General features: G+C 42.4%; 1 protein-coding gene across 1 annotated transcript in view; it reads right to left on the reverse strand.

Moving 5' to 3' along the window:
- LOC140187657 (integrin alpha-E-like) overlaps nucleotides 1–19,173 on the reverse strand; it is a 308,395-nt gene that overhangs the window by 15,255 nt on the left and 273,967 nt on the right. Inside the window, exons 32-34 of the mRNA XM_072243179.1 lie at nucleotides 6,704–6,778; nucleotides 5,131–5,238; nucleotides 3,880–3,984 (exon numbers count right to left, since the gene is read on the reverse strand). Of these exons, the coding sequence (XP_072099280.1) occupies nucleotides 3,880–3,984; nucleotides 5,131–5,238; nucleotides 6,704–6,778 (288 nt within the window). The remainder of the gene's footprint in view (nucleotides 1–3,879; nucleotides 3,985–5,130; nucleotides 5,239–6,703; nucleotides 6,779–19,173) is intronic.

Below are 19,173 nucleotides of genomic sequence, written 5' to 3' on the forward strand. Positions count from 1 at the left end.
ACAGGTGAGATTTTCCTGAAGGAAACCATACTAACTATGGCTTATTTTATCATTTTCTTCCAAGTCCCCCAAAACCATGTCCTTAACAATCGACTCCGACATCTTCCCAACCACTGAGGTCAGACTAACTGGCCAATAATTTCCTTTCTTTTGCCTTCCTGCCTTCTTGATGAGTGGAATGACATTTGCAATTTTCTATTCCTCTAGAATCATGCCAGAATCAACTGATTCTTGAAAGGTAATTGCTAATGCCTGCACAATCTCTTCAGCCACCTCTTTCAGAATGCTGGGGTATAGACCATCTGATCCAGGTGACTTGTCTATTTTCAGACCTTTCAGTTTCCCAAGCACCTTCTCCCTAATGACAACTTTCTGCCCCCTGACACGCTCGAACATCCGGCATACTGCTAGTGTCTTCCACAGTGAAGACTAATGCAAAATACTTATTCAGTTCATCTGCCATTTCCTTGACCCCACTACTACCTCTCTAGCATTATTTTGCAGCAGTCCACAATCTACTCTGACCTCTCTTTTACACTTCATATATCTGAAGAAACTTTTGGTAACTTCTTTAAAATTATTGGCTAGCTTACCTTCTATTCCATCTTTTCCTTCCTTATGACTTTTCTTTTAGTTGCCTTCTGTTGGTATTTAAAAGCTTCCCAATCCTCTAACTTCCAACTAATTTTTGCTCTGTTATACGTCCTCTCTTTGGCTTTTATTTTGTCTTTGACTTCTCTTGTCAGGCACAGTTGCATCATCTGCTTTTAGAATACTTCTTCTTTGAGATGTATATATCCTGTGCCCTGTGAATTGCTCCCAGAAATTCCTACCATTTCTGCTCTGTCATCATCCCTACCAATGTTCACTTGCAATCAATTTTGCCCAACTCATCTCTCGTACCTCTGTAATCCCCCTTACTCCATTGATAATACTGATACATCTGACTTTAGCTTCTCCTTCTCAAGTTGCAGTGTGAATTATATCATATTACGATCAGTTTCCCACTAAGGATTCCTATACCTTAAACTCGAATCAATTCAGGTCTGGTGTACAACATCTAATCTAAAATAGCTGAAACCCTAGTGGGCTCAACCACATGCTGCTCCAAATAGCCATCTCATAAGCATTCTACATATTCCCCCTCCTGGGATCCAGCACCAACCTGATTTTCCCAATCTACCTGCATATTGAAACCCCCATGACTATCATAACATTGCCCTTTTGACATGCATTTTCTATCTTCCATTGTAATCTGTGGACAACATCTTTACTACAGTTTGGAGGTCAGTATATAACACCCATCAGGGTCTTTTCACTCTTGCAGTTTCTTAACTGTACCCAAAACAATTCTACATCTTTTGATCTTATGTCACCTCTTTCTAATAATTAGATTTCAATTTTAACCAACAGAGCCACCACACCCTCTCTGCCTACCTGCCTGTCCTTTTGATACACTCTGAGCCTTGGACATTAAGCTCCCAGTTATATCTTTTTTCAGCCCACAATGTTATACATGACAATCTGTAACTGTGCTGCAAGCTCATCTACCTTATTCCATATATGGCGAGCATGCAAATACAACACCTTCAGTCCTGTGTTCATCACTCTTTTCAATTTTGTCCCCCTTTTACATTACAACTCATCCTGTTCACTGCAGTTTTGCTCCATCATCAGTCTCTCCTTGCCTACAGTCTCATTACACACTGCCTCTGTTTGTAAACCAATTACTCCATCTCCAGCCCTATCCCTCTGGTTCCCAACCCCCTGCCAAATTAGTTTAAACCCTCCCTAACAGCTCTAGTAAACCTGCCCACAAAGACATTGGCCCTCTTCCAGTTCAGGTGTAAGTGGGGAGCCTTCACAGTGAAATATTGAGTTTGTATGTTACTGTTAGAATAAAAGGCAAGGCTAAAGATTTAGGAAACCTTGGTTTTCAAGGGGTATTGAGGCTCTGGTTAAGAAGAAGGAGGTGTACAGCAAGTACGGGCAGCAAGGAACAAATGAGGTGCTTGAGGAGCACAAGAACTGCAAGAGAACACTTAAGAAGGAAATCAGGTCTAAAAGAAGACATGAGGTTGTTCTGGCAGAGAAGGTAAAGGAGAATCCTAAAGAGTTCTACAGGTATATTATGAGCAAAAGGATAGCAAGGGAAAAAGTTGGTCCACTTTAAGATCAGCATAGTCATCTACGCATGGAGCCAAAAGAGATGTGGGAGAACTTATATCGATCTTTTTGTATCTGTATTTACATAGGATACTACTGGAAGCCAGAGAGTGGTGGTAGATGGTTATCTCTTTGACTGGAACCCTGTGAGAAGTAGAGTGCTGCAGGGATAGGTGCTTGCCCCATTGTTGTTTGCCACCTACTGTATAGTAATGGTCTAGATAATAATGTGGTAACCTGGATCAGCAAATTTGCAGATGACACCGAGATTAAGGACATAGCATCACATCCACGGATTCAGCAGCGCAGTAGATATGGCAATTGCACTTGTGAATATGCATGTGTCAACTAATTATTATTTCATTGTGGTAGTATTTAACTCCATACTTGTCGTCGTAGTGCTTATTGAGACTTGGACACAGCACAGCAATGTTTGCATTTGGTCTTGCCTGAGAAATTGGACCGTCGAGTCAACTGACTCTGAAGACTAGCAGTGCTCATTTTAAATTCAATTGTTCTTTTCAGCCACAGTGTAGGCTTCATTTTTCCATTTGAGACTTTTAGTTAGTGGCCCCGTTTGGCCTAGTGTTTATTGTTTTCTTTCCCCTTTGTTGTTATGTCTCCTGCTCACTGTGAAAACCAAGAGAGAACCTGTGGTTTGTCGAATGCCGGATGAAATGCAATAGTCTTTAGGGTAACTGCAAGTTTGTGTCTTTACTATCGCCTAGCTCACACTTGTGCTCGGTAGCGGGTGCGCTTTTTTTGCTGGGGGGAAGGGAGATCGTTCCGTTGCTGCCGCTTACGCGTGGGAGGGGGAGGCTGGGGGGACTTTGGGGTTCCCACGTTTAACTGTTGTCCATTCTTTACACTTTGGGATATTGCACTTTGGGCGGACAAACCAGTGTAGGGCTTACACAGAGAATGGGAGGGCACTGAGGAGTGTGGTAGGAGAAAAGGATCTGTGAATACAGAAAGTGATGTCATAGGTAGATAGGGTCATAAAGGAGCTTTTGGCACATTGGCCTTCATATTTCAGAATTTTGAGTACAGGAGTTGGGATGTTATATTGAAGTTGTATAGGACATTGCTGAGGCATAATTTGGAGCATTGTGTGCAATTTTGGTCATTAAGCTATAGTAAAGATTGCAATAAGATAGAAAGAGTGCAGAGAAAATTTACAAAGACGTTGCTGGAACGAGTGCCTTAGTTATATGGAATAGTTGTATAGGTTAGGACTTTATTGAAATATGAAACTGGTGAATTTGACCATTCCATCATAATTAATGTGCACAAAATATTGGGGGACAAAGCTAGCACTTAGTTTGTTCCCCCTTCTTTTCCAGACCTAAGGAAGAATCTCATCCCAAAACATCGCCTGGATATTCCTCTCTATAGATGCCTCCTGACCTGTTGAGTTCCTCCAGCATTTTGTTTGTGTTAGCATCTGCAGAATCTCTTGTGCCTTGCTCATGATGCCTATTTTTGGTGACAAATGAAACAGGTCTGTGGAAATGATTCTGTGCCACATACTGTACATTCTTGTTGTGGAGTTTAGGTTGGGAGGGGCTGGGGTCGGAGTACAAATAGATACGGTTTGAGGCGAGTAGATGGAGATATTTAGTGTAGGGTTGGATGGGGGACAGGAAGATTTTTGTTGCTTTTGTGGTTTGCATTTGAACAGAGGTTTGTGAAGACAGATTTTTTTTGTTTTACCTTAACGTTGTGACCTTGGTTTTCAGCTTCAGATGTTTCCTGATATAATTTTCCATCAAATACAACATTTCCTGAGACCACAATATCAGCCCTGTCCTTTACAAGCTGTTGGGGATGGGGAATTAGGGAAGATAAAGTTATTAAAACACAAAACTTATGAAACTTAAAATATGATTTTACAGAACTTAAAAATTAAAATTAACTTGACATTCATGAGGCTGGATTTAAATGGCTGATTCATCAAAGAATAGATAGCGAACCAAGCTCTGAAAGTACATAAATGATTTTCTTATTGCCTAATGACCAAAATATCTAACATTAGTTATCTTCACTTAAGACCTCACCTGCATTAGAAATCCTAAAATAGGACACCTGTACCAGATATCTCTCAGTACCTCTAGTTCAACTCTGTCTTTTTGTGTGTTTTCCCCTAGCTGTCAGTCTGTGGTTTTGTATTGCCATGTGCTCCTGTCCCCGCTCCTGTTCTACTCCAGCCCCTGTATTACTGAGTACTCTGTCTCTCATCTGTTTCTCATTATTACCTGTATTGCTGCCACCTGGGTCTCATTGTGCTCCACCTATCATCTGCCTCTCTGTTTATTGCTCAGTGTATTTCAGTCCTGTGTTTTCACCTGTTTGTTGCCAGATTGTACCAGTGAGTTTTCCTGAGCTTTTCTGGCATTTGTATCTGAACTCTGTCTGAATATTGACTCTACCCGTTTCCTGATTCTGGTTTTTGGATTTCTCTGGATGTTTTGATCTCTGCCTGAACTTTGATGTGGACCCTAACCCTAACCCTAACCCTTACCCTTACCCTTACCCTTAGGATTTGTTACTCAATTAATATCACTGTGTGATCTGTACTAGGTCTGCGATTGAATCCCTGCTCCAGCACCCTGACAAAATCCTAAAACTGGGAACATGCCCAGTCGGCCTCGGCACTGAATACTTGCACTAGAGATGCCCATGAATGGATGCCACATGCCCCAATGCTGGAACTGTGCACTAGAACTCTTAGCATTAGATGCCTTTCCCAGAAGACCTAGCATACGAAACTTATAGCAGAGTACTCTGCATGGTAAACAATACTAGTGTCCAGTATTCAACCCCATATCAGGGGGCAAAACCTGTGTAAAAGGCCGAACACATAGTACTTGATATATAGAATCATTGAGAAGTTGAGGTAGGGAAATATGGGTTTAAGTACTTGAAAATAAATAAAATTCTTAATAGATGTTAAACAAATTTTACCTGTTTTAAATTGTTCATTGCTAAATTTGCTGTTATAGTGATATCTTGGTTTGAGTCTTTGAGCATGCACTCAAAATATTGGCATTCACATCCTTCCAAGTCACAATCCTAAGGGAAATCAATGTATGAACATGTAATGCATAAATTCACATTAATGTCAAAATGATGCCCCCATCAGCTATTCAACTGGAGTTATTTGTGAGTGGTTTGTAGTCAACCAAATAGAACTGTTGTTGTCTATGTGAGTGAGTGCTCTCAGAAATTTGCTTGGGAATTGTAGATTAATAACTTGATTCAGCTGAATGCATTGTTGGATTCCTTCAAGAGAATTATCAACATAATTAGTTTGGGGTTGGAGTTACATATAGGCAGATTTCCTTTTCCAAGACAAACTGAGCCATTTTGGTGGCTTACATTAAACTGTAAGCTTCATGGTCATTTATAGTTGTGGGATATTTTAAAAGATTGCAGCACTCATTATAGTTCCATCAGTTCTCCCCTCCTCTTGTCCACACCTTTTTGCCTCGCCCACCTTCTCAACCTCTGTCATCTTACAAACTTTTCTTTTGAACAACTGAACTCGAGGGAGAAGTTTTACTTTGTATCATTCTTACAATTCAGCAATAATAGACAAATTTTGAATCAGATACTTGTGTTACCAACTACAATCCTGAAGTTGGGGATCTTAAAAAAAAATCAAACATGGGGATACAAAACAAGTCTGCCTGGGTGAGATCAATTCTGCATCAACACTTCAGTGGGCTTCACCATATTACCCAGTCATACAGACATATTTTCTCAGTCATACAGATGTCTCAGGCAGAGAGCAGCAGATATTGGTTTATATTACATGCAAATTCTCTGTAACATGGTTGGAGTGCTTTTTGCAGGATCGATGTGTAATCAGCATGTCTCCCCAGTGGACAGGCGGTCCTCCAGCTCAGCACAGACACATTGTTTTATGCTGGCAACACACATCAAAGTTGCTGGTGAACGCAGCAGGCCAGGCAGCATCTCTAGGAAGAGGTGCAGTCGACGTTTCAGGCCGAGACCCTTTGTCAGGACTAACTGAAGGAAGAGTGAGTAATGATAGGAGAAGACAGGAGGGGGAGGGATGGAGCAAAGAGCTGGACAGGTGATAGGCAAAAGGGATATGAGAGGATCATGGGACAGATCCTCTCGTATCCCTTTTGCCAATCACCTGTCCAGCTCTTGGCTCCATCCCTCCCCCTCCTGTCTTTTCCTATGATTTTGGATCTCCCCCTCCCCCTCCAACTTTCAAATCCCTTACTCACTCTTCCTTCAGTTAGTCCTGACGAAGGGTCTCGGCCTGAAACGTCGACTGTACCTCTTCCTACAGATGCTGCCTGGCCTGCTGCGTTCACCAGCAACTTTTATGTGTGTTGCTTGAATTTCCAGCATCTGCAGAATTCCTGTTGTTTTTGTTTTATGCTGGTTAGGATGCTTTGCTGTGATTTAGGAAGTTTCTATTGGCTGACATTGTCAATATTATTTTATTAGTTGAACAGTGGATTTAACATGTAAATAATAAGACAAACAAATTTTAAAATACCCATTTATCTGCTTCTTGCTGTCTCATGTTGCTCTTTAGGATGTTCTGTGTTTTCCAACAATCTTTCAAACTTCCCTGTGAAAAGATCAGATTGTTTAGGTTCTAGGTATTCAGTCATATTTGCCATCAGATAACAAACTATAGTGCAAATTCATGACTCAATTTTTTAATTCATTTTTCTCAATCTTATTGCCATTCCTAACAACCCTTGAAGCTGACTGCTTTATTTAACTGTTGCTGCTCTTCTAGTGAAGACACTGCCAGAGAGCTGGACTAAGGAATTAGACCAGCAAAAGAGATGTAAACAATGTAGAACAAAATGATTTGACAATACAGGTCCATAATTCCTTTATAGCGGTGTCACAGATAGATAGGGTCATAAGGAGAGCTTTTTGCATATTGGTCTTCAAAGTATTGAGTACAGGAGTTGGAATGTTATGTTGAAGTTGCAGAAGATGCTGGTGAGGTGTAATTCAGGGTATTGTGTGCAGTTCTAATCACCTACCTACAGAAAAGGTATCAATAAGATTGAAAGAGTACACAGAAAATTTATAAGGATGTTGGCCTATTGTACATGGCCTATCAACAGTGTCAGCAGAGCTCTACGAACTAATAAAAGCACAGAAGGGAAAAATGGAGTGGCCATTGTCAGGAGTAGGCCAGCGGCGAGAGTAGAAGTGACAGGCTTTGGTTCAAGGGAGGCTTTGACTTGGAAGAGGTGTCAACTCTGTGCAAAGCGTCTGTTTAGTTTTCCTAATCTTTTTTCCCTCTCTTACTGTACCATTTAAATGACCGTGGTGTGTTCTTTGTGCCAGATGTTGGAGTCTTGGGAGACCCGGAGTCTCCTGGGGAACTACATCTAGGTGAAGTGCATCTGGCTGCAGCTCCTTGAAGATCTGGAGCGCAACTGAATGACTTTTGATTTGTATGGGCGAGCGAGGATATAATTGATCAAAGTTACAGGAAAGTAGTCACCCCGAGTTACAGGAAGCGAGCAGCTGGGTGACTGTCAGGAGAAGTGGAAATGGGCAGTGACAGTAGAGCACCCCTGTGGCCATTCTCCTCAAAAGCAAGTATATCACTTTGGATACTTTTGTGGGGGATGACCTCCTGGGAGAATGCCATGGCAACCGGGTTACAGGCAGTAAGCAAGGGCCTATGGTGCAGAAGGGAAAGAAAGAGAAGGGAGCGGTAGTGATAGGGACTTGATAGTGAGGGGAACAGACAGGAGATTCTGTGGACGTGACCGGGACACCCGGATGGTATGTTGCCTCCCAGATTCCAGGGACAGGGATGTCTCAGATCGTGTCCACAACACTTTGGAGAGGGAGGGGGAGCAGTCAGATGTCTTGGTTGACATAGGAAGGAAAAGCAATGAGGTCCTGAAAAGATATTTTAGAGAGCAAGGTAGAAAGCTAAGAAGCAGGACCTCCAGGGTAGTAACTTCTGGATTGCTGCCTGTGCCACGCACCAGTGAAGGTAGAAACAGGATGATTTGGCAGATTAATGTGTGGCTGAGAAGCTGGTGCAGGGGGCAGGGCTTTAGGTTCTTGGATCATTGGGATCTCTTCTGGGGGAGTTAAGATCTGTTCTCAAGTGACGGGTTGCACCTGAATCCAAGGGGGACCAATATTCTTGTGGGCAGTTTTGTTAGAGCTGTTGGGAAGGGTTTAAACTAACTTGGCAGGGGGTTGGGAACTGGAGTGAGGAGACTCAGGATAGGACAGATAGTAAAAAAGTAAAGATAGCTTGCTGTCAGATTGTCAGGAAGGGCAAGCAGGTAATGGGATATAGTTGCGGCCAACAAGCTGAGTATCAAATCATTAGGGATGCAGAATCAGAAAGGAGAGAAAATACAGTACTCAAGGTGCTGTATCTAAGTATGTGTAGTATAAGAAAAAAGACAGATGATTTTGTTGCACTATTACAGATTGCCAGGTATGATGTTGTGGCCATCGCTGAATCATGGCTGAAGGATAGTTGTAGTTTGGAGCTGATTTTCCAAGGTTACACATTATCAGAGGAATAGGAAGGCAGGCAGAGGGGGTGGTGTGGTTCTGCTGATAAAGAATGGCATCAAATCAGTAGAAGGATAAGACATAGGATCAGAAGATGTTGAATCCTTGCAGGTTGAGTTAAGAAACTGCAAGGTAAAAGGATATTGATGGCAGTTATATTCAGGCCTCCCAACAGTGGCTGGAGGTGGACCACAGGTTACAACAGGAAATAGAAAAGGCGAGTCAAAAGCACAATGCTATGGTAGTCATGGGAGATTTTAACATGCAGTTTGATTGGGGGGGAAATCAGGTTGGTAATGGATCTCAAAAGAGTGAGTTTGTTGAATGGCTAAAGTATAGCTTTTTAGAGCAGTTTGTCGTTGGGCCTACTAGGGGGATCAGCTATACTGGATTGAACCAGAGGCAATTAGGGAGCTTAAGGTAAAAGAACCGTTAGGAACCAGTGATCACAATATGGTTGAGTTTAACTTGAAATTTGATAGGAGAAAGTAAAGTCTGATGTAGCAGTATTTCAGTAGAGTAAGGGAAATTAGTGGAATGAAAGAGGAGTTGGCCAAAGTAAATTGGAAGGAGCTGCTGGCAGATGTCAGCAGAGCAGCAGTGATGTGCATTTCTGGGAAAAATGAGGAAGGTGCAGAACATGTGTATTCCAAAAATGAAGAAATACTCAAATGGTTAAATAGTACAACCATGGCTGACAAGGGATGTCAAAGCCATTGTAAAAGCAAAGGAAAAGGCATATAACAAAGCAAAAATTAGTGGGAAGATAGAGGATTGAGAAGTATTGAAAAAGCTGCAGAGAACAACTAAATAAATCATTAGAAGGGAAAAGATGAAATATGAAAGCAAGCTAGAAAATATCAAAGTGGATAGTAAAAGAACCGCTAGAAAATGAGCAGGAGAAATAATATTGGGGGACAAGAAGATGGCTGATGAACTAAATAAGTATTTTGCATCAGTCTTCACTGTGGAAGACACTGGCAGTGTGCCTGATGTTGTAGTGTGTGAAGGAAGAGAAGTGGGTGTAGTTACCATTACAAGAGAGAAGATGCTCAAAAAACTGAAAGATCCGGACCAGAGGAACTGCACTCTAGGATTCTGAAAGAGGTAGTCTTATATATTGTGGTGGCACTAGAAATGACCTTTCAAAAATCATTGGACTCTGGCATGGTGCCAGAGGACTGCAAAATTGCAAATGTCACTCCACTCTTTAAGAAAGGAGGAAGGCAGCAGAAAGGAAATTATAGACCAGTTAGCCTGACCTCAGTGGTTGGGAAGATGTTGGAGTCAATTGTTAAGGATGAGGTGATGGAGTACTTGGTGACTCAGGACAAGATAGGACAAAGTCCGCATGGCTTCCTTCAGGGAAAATCCTGCCTGATGAACCTGTTGGAATTCTCTGAGGAGATCACAAGTAGGATAGATAAAAAGGATGCAGTGGATGTTGTATATTTGGAGTTTCAGAAGGTCTTTGACAAGGTGCCACACATGAGGCTGCTTACCAAGTTAAGAGCCCATAGTATTACAGGGAAGTTACTAACATGGTTAGAGCATTGACTGATTGGTTGGAGACTGAGTGGGAATAAAAGGACCCTTTTCTAGTTGGCTGCCAGTGACTAGTGGTGTTCCGCAGGGGCCAGTGTTGGGACAACTTCTTTTTGTGCTGTATGTAAATGCTTTAGATGAAGGAGAGGTGCATTTGTTGCCAAGTTTGCAGATAATACAAAGATTGGTGGAGGGGCAGTGGTGTTGAGGAAACAGGCAGGATGCAGAAGGACTTGGGCAGATTAGGAGAATGGGCAAGAAAGTGACAAAATGAAATACAATGTTGAAAAATGCATGGTCATGAACTTTGGTAGTAGAAATAAATGTGTAAACTATTTTCTAAACAGGGAGAAATCCAGGAATCTGAGATGCAGAGGGACTTGGGAGTCCTTGTGCAGAACACGCTGAAGGTTAACTTCCAGGTTGAGTCGGTGGTGAGGAAGGCAAATGCCATGTTAGCATTCATTTTGAAGTCTAGAATACTAGAGCAAGGATGTGATGCTGAGGCTTTATAAGGCAGGGGACCCCAACCTTTTTTGCACTGCGGACCAGTTTATTATTGACAATATTCTTGCGGACCAGCCAACCCGAGGTGGGGGGGGGGCAGTATGGTTGCCAACGGACAAGAATAGCAGTCAAATACGTTGTGTTTACCCCCAGAAAGACTACAATGACCATGAAGCCTTGTATGGGCACCAGTGTGCATGCGTGTACATGCCGATTTTTTCCTACAAATCGTTTTTGGCGATTCTGTTCGGGGGGGGGGTGGGTGTTAATCACAACCGGATTATCAGTAATCAGTGGCTGATACACTCAATTTTGTTTCTAAAAGGGTTTATCTAACGAATTTAATATTAAACACACTGCGCATATTTTCCTCGCATGAATATAGTGATAAGTCAATTATCGGGGAGCTTGAAGTAAGTGTTGAACAAACTTCCAGTAGAAGTGGTAGAGGCAGGTTCGATATCATCATTTTGAGAAAAATTGGATAGGTATATGGACAAGAAAGGAATGGAGGGCTATGGGCTGAATGCAGGTCGGTGGGACTAGGTGAGAGTAAGCGTTTGGCACGGACTAGAAGGGCAGAGATGGCCTGTTTCCATGCTGTAATTGTTATATGGTTATATCAGTCACTTATAAGTCAATAGCATCATTACATTTTAAGTAATCATATAACGTTTGGATATTAAACACACAGCACATGTTTTCCCAGTATGAACATATAAAATCATTGCAACACACCAATATCGCTGAATCAGTGGGAGCCCTGGGCTTGTTTCCCTGCAACAAGACGGTCCCATCGAGGGGTGATGGGAGACAGTGATACTAAAAGGGGGTTCCTTATGTCCAGTCTATTCCGCAATTTAGTTTTCGTTGCATTCAGTGCAGAGATATGTTGGAAATGGAAGCAACGTTTTCAGTGCTTTCGTGGTTATCTCAGGATATTTAGCCTTGACTTTGATCCGGAATGCCGGCAGAGATGTTATGTCAAACATACTTTTCAGCCCGCCATCATTTGCAAGCTCGAGGAGTTGATCTCTTTCCTGTGCTGACATGGATGACGCGTGCGTAATGGCCTCGCCTGCGTTCAAGCTCAACAGTGGCTGTGACAGGGAATGAGGAAAGGTGCAGTTGACTCATGTCGCCAAATCATATCGTTTCCTTGCGGCCCGGTAGCACATGCTTTGCGGCCCGGTGGTTGGGGACCGCTGTTATAAGGCACTGGTGAGGCCTCACCTTGAGTAGTGTGAACAGTTTTGGGGCCTCTCATCTTCGAAATGATGTGATGGTATTGGAGAGGGTCCAGAGGAGGTTCACAAGGCTGATTCCATGAATGAAAGGGTTATTATACAAGGAACATTTGATGTTCTGGGTCTGTACTCACTGGAATTCAGAAGGACAAGGGGGAATCACATTGAAACCTTTCAAACATTGAAAAGACTAGACAGAATAAATGTGGAAAGAATGTTTCCCATGGTGGGAGTCTAGGACAAAAGGGCAGAGCCTGAGGATAGAGGGACGTCCTTTCAAAACAGATGTGGAGAATTTTCTTTAGCCGAATGGTGGTGAATTTGTGGAATTTGTTGCCACATGCAGCTGTGGAGGCCAGTTCATTGGGTGTATTTAAGGCAGAGATTGATAGGTTCTTGATTGGACATGGCATCAAAGGTTAAGGGAAGAAGGCCGGGAACTGGGGTTGAAAAGGAGATTTTTAAAAAAGGGTCAGCCATGATTGAATGGCAGAGCAGACTCGATGGTCCAGATGGCTCCTATGTTGCTGGGACATGAGGCCTTGAGTTATAGGGAAAGGTTGAATAGCTTAGGACTTCTTTTCCTGGAGGACATGAGAAATGGGGGATGTTTGATAGAGCTATACAAAATTATGAGAGGTAAAGAAAGGATAAAAGCAAGCAGGCTCTTTTCGCTAAGGAAGGTGAGATTAGAACTAGAAGCCACAGGGTAAGGGTCAAAGGTGAAATATTTAAGGGGCACCTGAGGGGGAGCTTCTTCACTCACAGGGTAGTGAGAGTATTTAACAAGCTGCCAGCAGAAATGATGGATGTGTATTCGATTGCAACATTTAAGAGAAGTTTGTATAAGTACTTGGGTGGGAGGGGTATGATGAGACATGTCTTTGAGTTGGTTGATGGGACTATCAAAATAATAGTTTGGCCCAGACTGGATGTTCTGAAGAGTCTTTCTCTGTGCTGCAGTGCTCTGTGACTATATGTCTAAAGTCATACAGCACGGAAACAGGACGTTTGCCCAGCATGCTTGTGCAGACAACCAAATACTTAGCTATACTGATCCCATTTAGCAGCACTTGGTCCATAGTCTTTAAAGCTGTGCTAATTCAAAATACTTATTCAATGTTGTGAGAGAGTGCTTCCACTACTTTCTCAGAGTGTGTTCCAGATTTAAACTATAATTTGGTGACCAGAACTGTACACAATGCTCCAAATTTGGCCTCACCAATGACTTGTACAATTTCAACATTACATCCCAACTCCTATACTCAATGCTCTGATTTATAAAGGCCAGCATACCAAAAGCTTTCTTCACCACCCTATCCACATGAGATTCCACCTTCAACGAACTATGCATCATTATTCCTAGACCCCTGTGTTCTACTGCATTCTTCAATGCCCTACCATTTACCATGTATGTCCTATTTTGATTAGTCCTACCAAAATGTAGCACCCCATATCTATCAGCATTAAGATCTATCTGCCATCTTTTAGCCCACTCTTCTAACTGGCCTAAATCTCTCTTCAAGCTTTGAAAACCTACTTCATTATCCACAACTCCACCTATCTTAGTATCATCTGCTACTTACTAATCCAATTTACCACCCCATCATTCAGATCATTAATATATATGACAAACAACATTGGACCCAGTATAGATCCCTGAGGCACACCACTAGTCACTGGCCTCCAATCTGACAAACAGTTATCCACCACTACTCTCTGGCGTCCTCCATCCAGCCACTGCTGAATCAATTTTACTACTTTGATATTAATGCATAACAATTGAACCTTCCTAACTAACCTTCCATGTGGAACCTTGTCAAACGCCTTACTGAAGTCCATATAGACAACATCCGTCGCTTTACCCTCGTCAACTTTCTTAGTAACCTCATCAAAAAATTCAATAAGATTTGTCAAACATGACCTTCCATGCACAAATCCATGTTGACTGTTCCTAATCAGACCCTGTCTATCCAGATAATTATATACATCATCTCTGAGAATACTTTCCATCAATTTACCTACACTGACGTCAAACTCACAGGCCGATGATTGCTAGGTTTACTCTTAGAACCCTTTTTAAACAATGCAACAACATGAGCAATACGCCAATCCTCTGGCACCATCCCCGTTTCTAATGACATTTGAAATATTTCTGTCAGAGCCCCTGCTATTTCTACACTAACTTCCCTCAAGGTCCTAGGGAATATCTTGTCCGGACCCGGAGACTTATCCACTTTTATATTCCTTAAAAGTGCCAGTAATTCCTCTTCTTTAATCATCATGCTTTCCATAACTATCCTTCTTGTTTCTTTTACCTTACACAATTCAATATCCTTGTCGTTAGTGAATACCGAAGAAAAGAAATTGTTCAAAATCTCCCCCATCTCTTTTGGCTCCACACATATCCATCCACTTTGATTCTCTAAGGGACCAATTTTATCCCTCACTATCCTTTTGCTATTAATATAACTGTAGAAACCCTTTGGATTTATTTTCACCTTATTTGCCAAAGCAGCCTCGTATCTTCTTTTAGCTTTTCTAATTTCTTTCTTTAGAACTGAGATGCAGAGAAACTACTTTAGTCAAAGGCTGGTAAATCTGTGGAACTTGTTGCCATGAGTGGCTATCGAGGCCAAGTCATTGGGTGTACTTGAGGCAAAGATAGATAAATTCTTGATTAGCTGGGGTATCAAAGGGTATGGGGTGAAAGCAGGGGAGTGGGGACGACTGGAAGAATTGGATCAGCCCATGATTGAATAGCAGAGCAGGCTTGATCGGCCAAATGGCCTACTTCTGTTCCTATATCTTATGGTCTTTCCTTATAACTCAGGTCCTATAGACTCAGCAACATCCTTGTAAATTTTCTCTATACTCTTTCCAACTTATTTGCATATTTCTTGAAGGTAGGTGACAAAAAAAAACTGCACACAATACTCCAAATTAGGCCTCATCAATGTCTTATACACTTCAACATAACATCCCATCCTATACTCAGTACATCGATTTATGAAGTGCAATGTGCCAAAACCTTTCTTAACAAACCTATCTACCTGTGACACCACTTTCAGTGAATTATGGACCTGTAATCCCAGATCCCTGTGTTCCACCGCACTCTTCAGTGCTCTAGTGTTCACGTGTAAGACCTACTCTGGTTGGTCCAACCGAAGTGCATAGACATGCATTTGCTTGGATTAAATTCCATCTGCCATTTTTCAGTCCATTTTTAGATGGGCAGATCCCTCGGCAAGCTATGATAATATTCTCCGCTGTCCATTACACCCCCTAATCTTGGTGTCATCCACAAATTTACTGATCCACTTATCTACATTATCATCCAGATTGTTGATATAGATGACAGATAACACAGGATCCAGCACAGACCCCTGTGCTATTCCACTAGTCACAAGCCTCCAGTCAGAGAGGCAACCTTCTACTACCACTCTCTGGTTTCTCCCGTGTTTAATCCAATTTATTATGTCATCTTGAATGCCAAGTGATTGAACCTTCTTGACCAAACTCCCTTGTGGGACCTTGTCAAATGCCTTGCTGAAGTCCATGTAGACAACGTCCATTGCCTTGCCTTCATAAACATTCCTTGTAACCTCCTTGAAATATAAGATTTGTTAGACATGCACAAAGCCATGCTGACTATCCTTAATTAATGTCTATCCAAATACTCATATATCTGCTCCCTTAGAATACCTGAAGATAATTTTCCCACTACTGATATCAGGTTCACCAGCCTATAATTCCAAACAAGAGAAAATCTTCAGATGCCGGAAATCCAAACAATATGCACAAAATGCTGGAGGAACTCAGCAGGCCAGGCATTATCTATGGAAAAGAGTACAGTCAGCGTTTTGGGCTGATATCCTTCAGCAGGACTAGGGAGAAAAGCTGAGGAGTAGATTTAAAAGTTGGTGGGAGGGGAGGGAGAGGTACAAGGTGATAGGTGAAACCGGGAGGGGAAGGGATGAAGTAAAATGCTGGGAAATTGCTGGGTGAAAGAGATACAGGACTGGAGAAGGGGGAGTCTGACAGAAGAGTATAGAAGGCCATGGAAGAAAGAAAAGGAGGGAGGAGCACTATAGGGAGGTGATGGGCGGGCAAGGAGATAAGGTGAGAGAGGGAAAAAGGGATGGGGGAGGGCATTACCAGAAGTTCGAGAAATCAATGTTCATGCCATCAGGTTGGAGGCTACCCAGATAGAATATAAGGTGTTGTTCCTCCAACCTGGTTTATTTTTAGACCCTTTTTTAAACAGGACCCGGCTGGTGGTGTAGTGGTATCAGTGTTGGACTTCGGGACAAAAGGTCCCGGGTTTGAATCCAGCCAGCCGGCTCCCCTGCATGCTTTCCATCGGTTACGAGCCGGTGATCTCTTTGGAAACTCACCCAGCAGAAGGCAATGGCACACCACTGCTGTAACTTGCTTCGTACGCGATTCCCCATACGTCAGAGTGACGTGGAGGGAAATCGTCCACTAACCGGAGAAACTCCGGATGCGACGTACCTTTCCTTTAAACAGTAGAGCAACATTAGCTATCCTCTAATCCTCTGGTACCTCACCTGTCATTAAGGATGATTTAAATATCTCTGCATATTCACATAGGGCCACTGCAATTTCTCCTGCAGGGTGAGGGAATACCTTAATACTTAGTTACAGGCAACTCCTTTATACAATATCCTCATCACACCTTACCCCCATTTACTAAGAAAATTGCTCTTTCTGAAACTACCCAGAGCAGTCAAGAGGAGGACAAGCTTCTAGAGAGAAGGTGCTGTTCACAGCTGATTTCTTATTCCCAATGACCAGTGCCACGTTTACCAGGATATCCTCAAGAAAAGTGAAGTTTGAACACCAGATAAGGCTGGAACTCAAGGTCACAATTCTTAAAATGGAGACAGAGCAACAGTCCCTGGGGATTTATTCACCCTAACATGTTTCGAGACAGCAAACAGCTCCATTTCTGTGATCTGTATGGGGTCCATGAAGTAGATGTCACTTTGCCTCAATTCTATCGACTCTGTGTTCGTCTCCTGACTAAATCCAGCTGCAAAAAAATGAATTTAAGATCTCCCCCATTTCTTCCGGCTTCACACGTGAATTACCATTCTGATCTTCCAGAAAACCAGTCTAGTCCCTTACAATCCTTTTGCTGATAACATATCTAGAATCCCAACCAATTTCCCCCCAGGATCAATAAAGTATGACTATGACTATGACTATGATTCTCTTTCACCTTGTCTGATAGGGCAAGCTCATCCCTTCTTTTAGCCCTCTTGATTTCTTTCCGAAGTGTAGCCTTGCATTTCCTATACTCCACAAACACCTCAATTGCTCCTAACTGACTATACCTGCTAACAGATAGGAAGAAATTTGTGGAGAGATCACAGACTGTTGTAAGAAACATAAGATTGTTTAGTAGGTGATTTTAGCTCTCCACATTTTGACTGGAACTCCCAAGCTGTAAAAGAACAGAATGGGAAAGAGGCTGCAAATGTGTTCAGGAATCTATCCACTATCTAGAATTCTGGTTCCCATCCCCCTATTCCCTTGCACCTCTAGTTTAAACAGCAACCTCACCTCCACCCCCACATGTAACTCTAGCAAACCTTCTCACAGGGATATTAGATTCCTTCCAGTTCAGGTGTAAACCATTTCTTCTGTACAGGTGTCACCTTCCCTGGACGAGAGCTCAATGATCCAAACATCTGATGTCCTCCCTCCTACACCGTGTTAAACTGTATCATTAATTGAATACAAGACAGAGGTAGGGAGACAGATTCTGGAAAGGTGTAATAATAAAAGGATTGCCGTAGTGAGAGATTTTAATTTCCCAAATATCAATTGGCATCTCCCTAGAGCAAGGGGTTTAGATGGCGTGGAGTTTGTTAGGTGTGTTCAAGAAGGTTTATTGACACAATATGTGGATAAGCCTACAAGAGGAGAGGCTGTACTTGATCTGGTATTGGGAAATTAACCTGGTCAGGTGTCAGATCTCTCAGTGGGAGAGCATCTTGGAGATAGTGATCACAGTTTTATCTCCTTTACCATAGCATTGGAGAGGGATAGGAACAGATAAGTTAGGAAAGTGTTTAATTGGAGTAAGGGGAAATACGAGGCTATTGGGCAGGAACCTGGAAACATAAATTGGGAAAAGATGTTCTCAAGGAAATGTATGGAAGAAATGTAGCAAATGTTCAGGGGATACTTGCGTGGAGTTCTGCATAGGTACATTCCAATGAGACAGGGAAAGAATGGAGGGTACAGGAACCATGGCGTACAAAGGCTGTTGTAAGTCTAGTCAAGAAGAAAAGAAGAGCTTACGAAAGGTTCAAAAAATTAGGTGATGATAGATCTGGAGGATTGTAAGCCTAGCGGGAAGGAGCTTAAGAAAGAAATTAGGAGAGCCAGAAGGGGCTATAAGAAGGCCTTGGCAGACAGGATTAAGGAAAATCCCAAGGCAGTCTACATGTATTTGAAGAGCAAGAGGATAAGACATGAGGGAATAGCACCCGTCACGTTTGACAGTGGAAAAGTGTGCATGGAACCAGAGGAGATATCAGACGTACTTAATGAGTACTTTGCTTCAGTATTCACTACAGCAAAGGACCTTGGCAATTGTAGGGATGACTTACAGCAGCCTGAAAAGCTTGAGCATGTAGATATTAAGAAAGAGGATGTGCTGGAGCTCTTGGAAAGCATCAAATTGGATAAGTCACCAGGACCGGATGAGATGTTCCCCAGGCTACGGTGGAGGTGAGGGAGAAGATTGCTGAACCTCTGGCGATGATCTTTGCATCATGAATGGGGGCAGGAGAGGTTCCGGAGGATTGGAGGGTTGCAGATGCTGTTACCTTTTTCAAGAAAGGGAGTAGAGATAGCCCAGGAAATTATACATCAGTGAATCTTACTTCAGTGGTTGGTAAGTTGATGGAGAAGTTCCTGAGAGGAAGGATTATGAACATTTGGAGAGGCATAATATGATTAGGAATAGTCAGCTTGGCTTTGTGAAAGGCAGTTCTGCCTTGCGAGCCTGATTGAATATTTTGAGGATGTAACTAAACACATTGATGAAGGTAGTGTGATGGGGTCCTGAATTACTCCTATGAACTGTGCTTTTGAAAATAGAGAGAGAGAATTGTTG

Source organism: Mobula birostris, chromosome 25 (assembly GCF_030028105.1).
Source record: "Mobula birostris isolate sMobBir1 chromosome 25, sMobBir1.hap1, whole genome shotgun sequence".
Classification (NCBI taxonomy): domain Eukaryota; kingdom Metazoa; phylum Chordata; class Chondrichthyes; order Myliobatiformes; family Myliobatidae; genus Mobula; species Mobula birostris.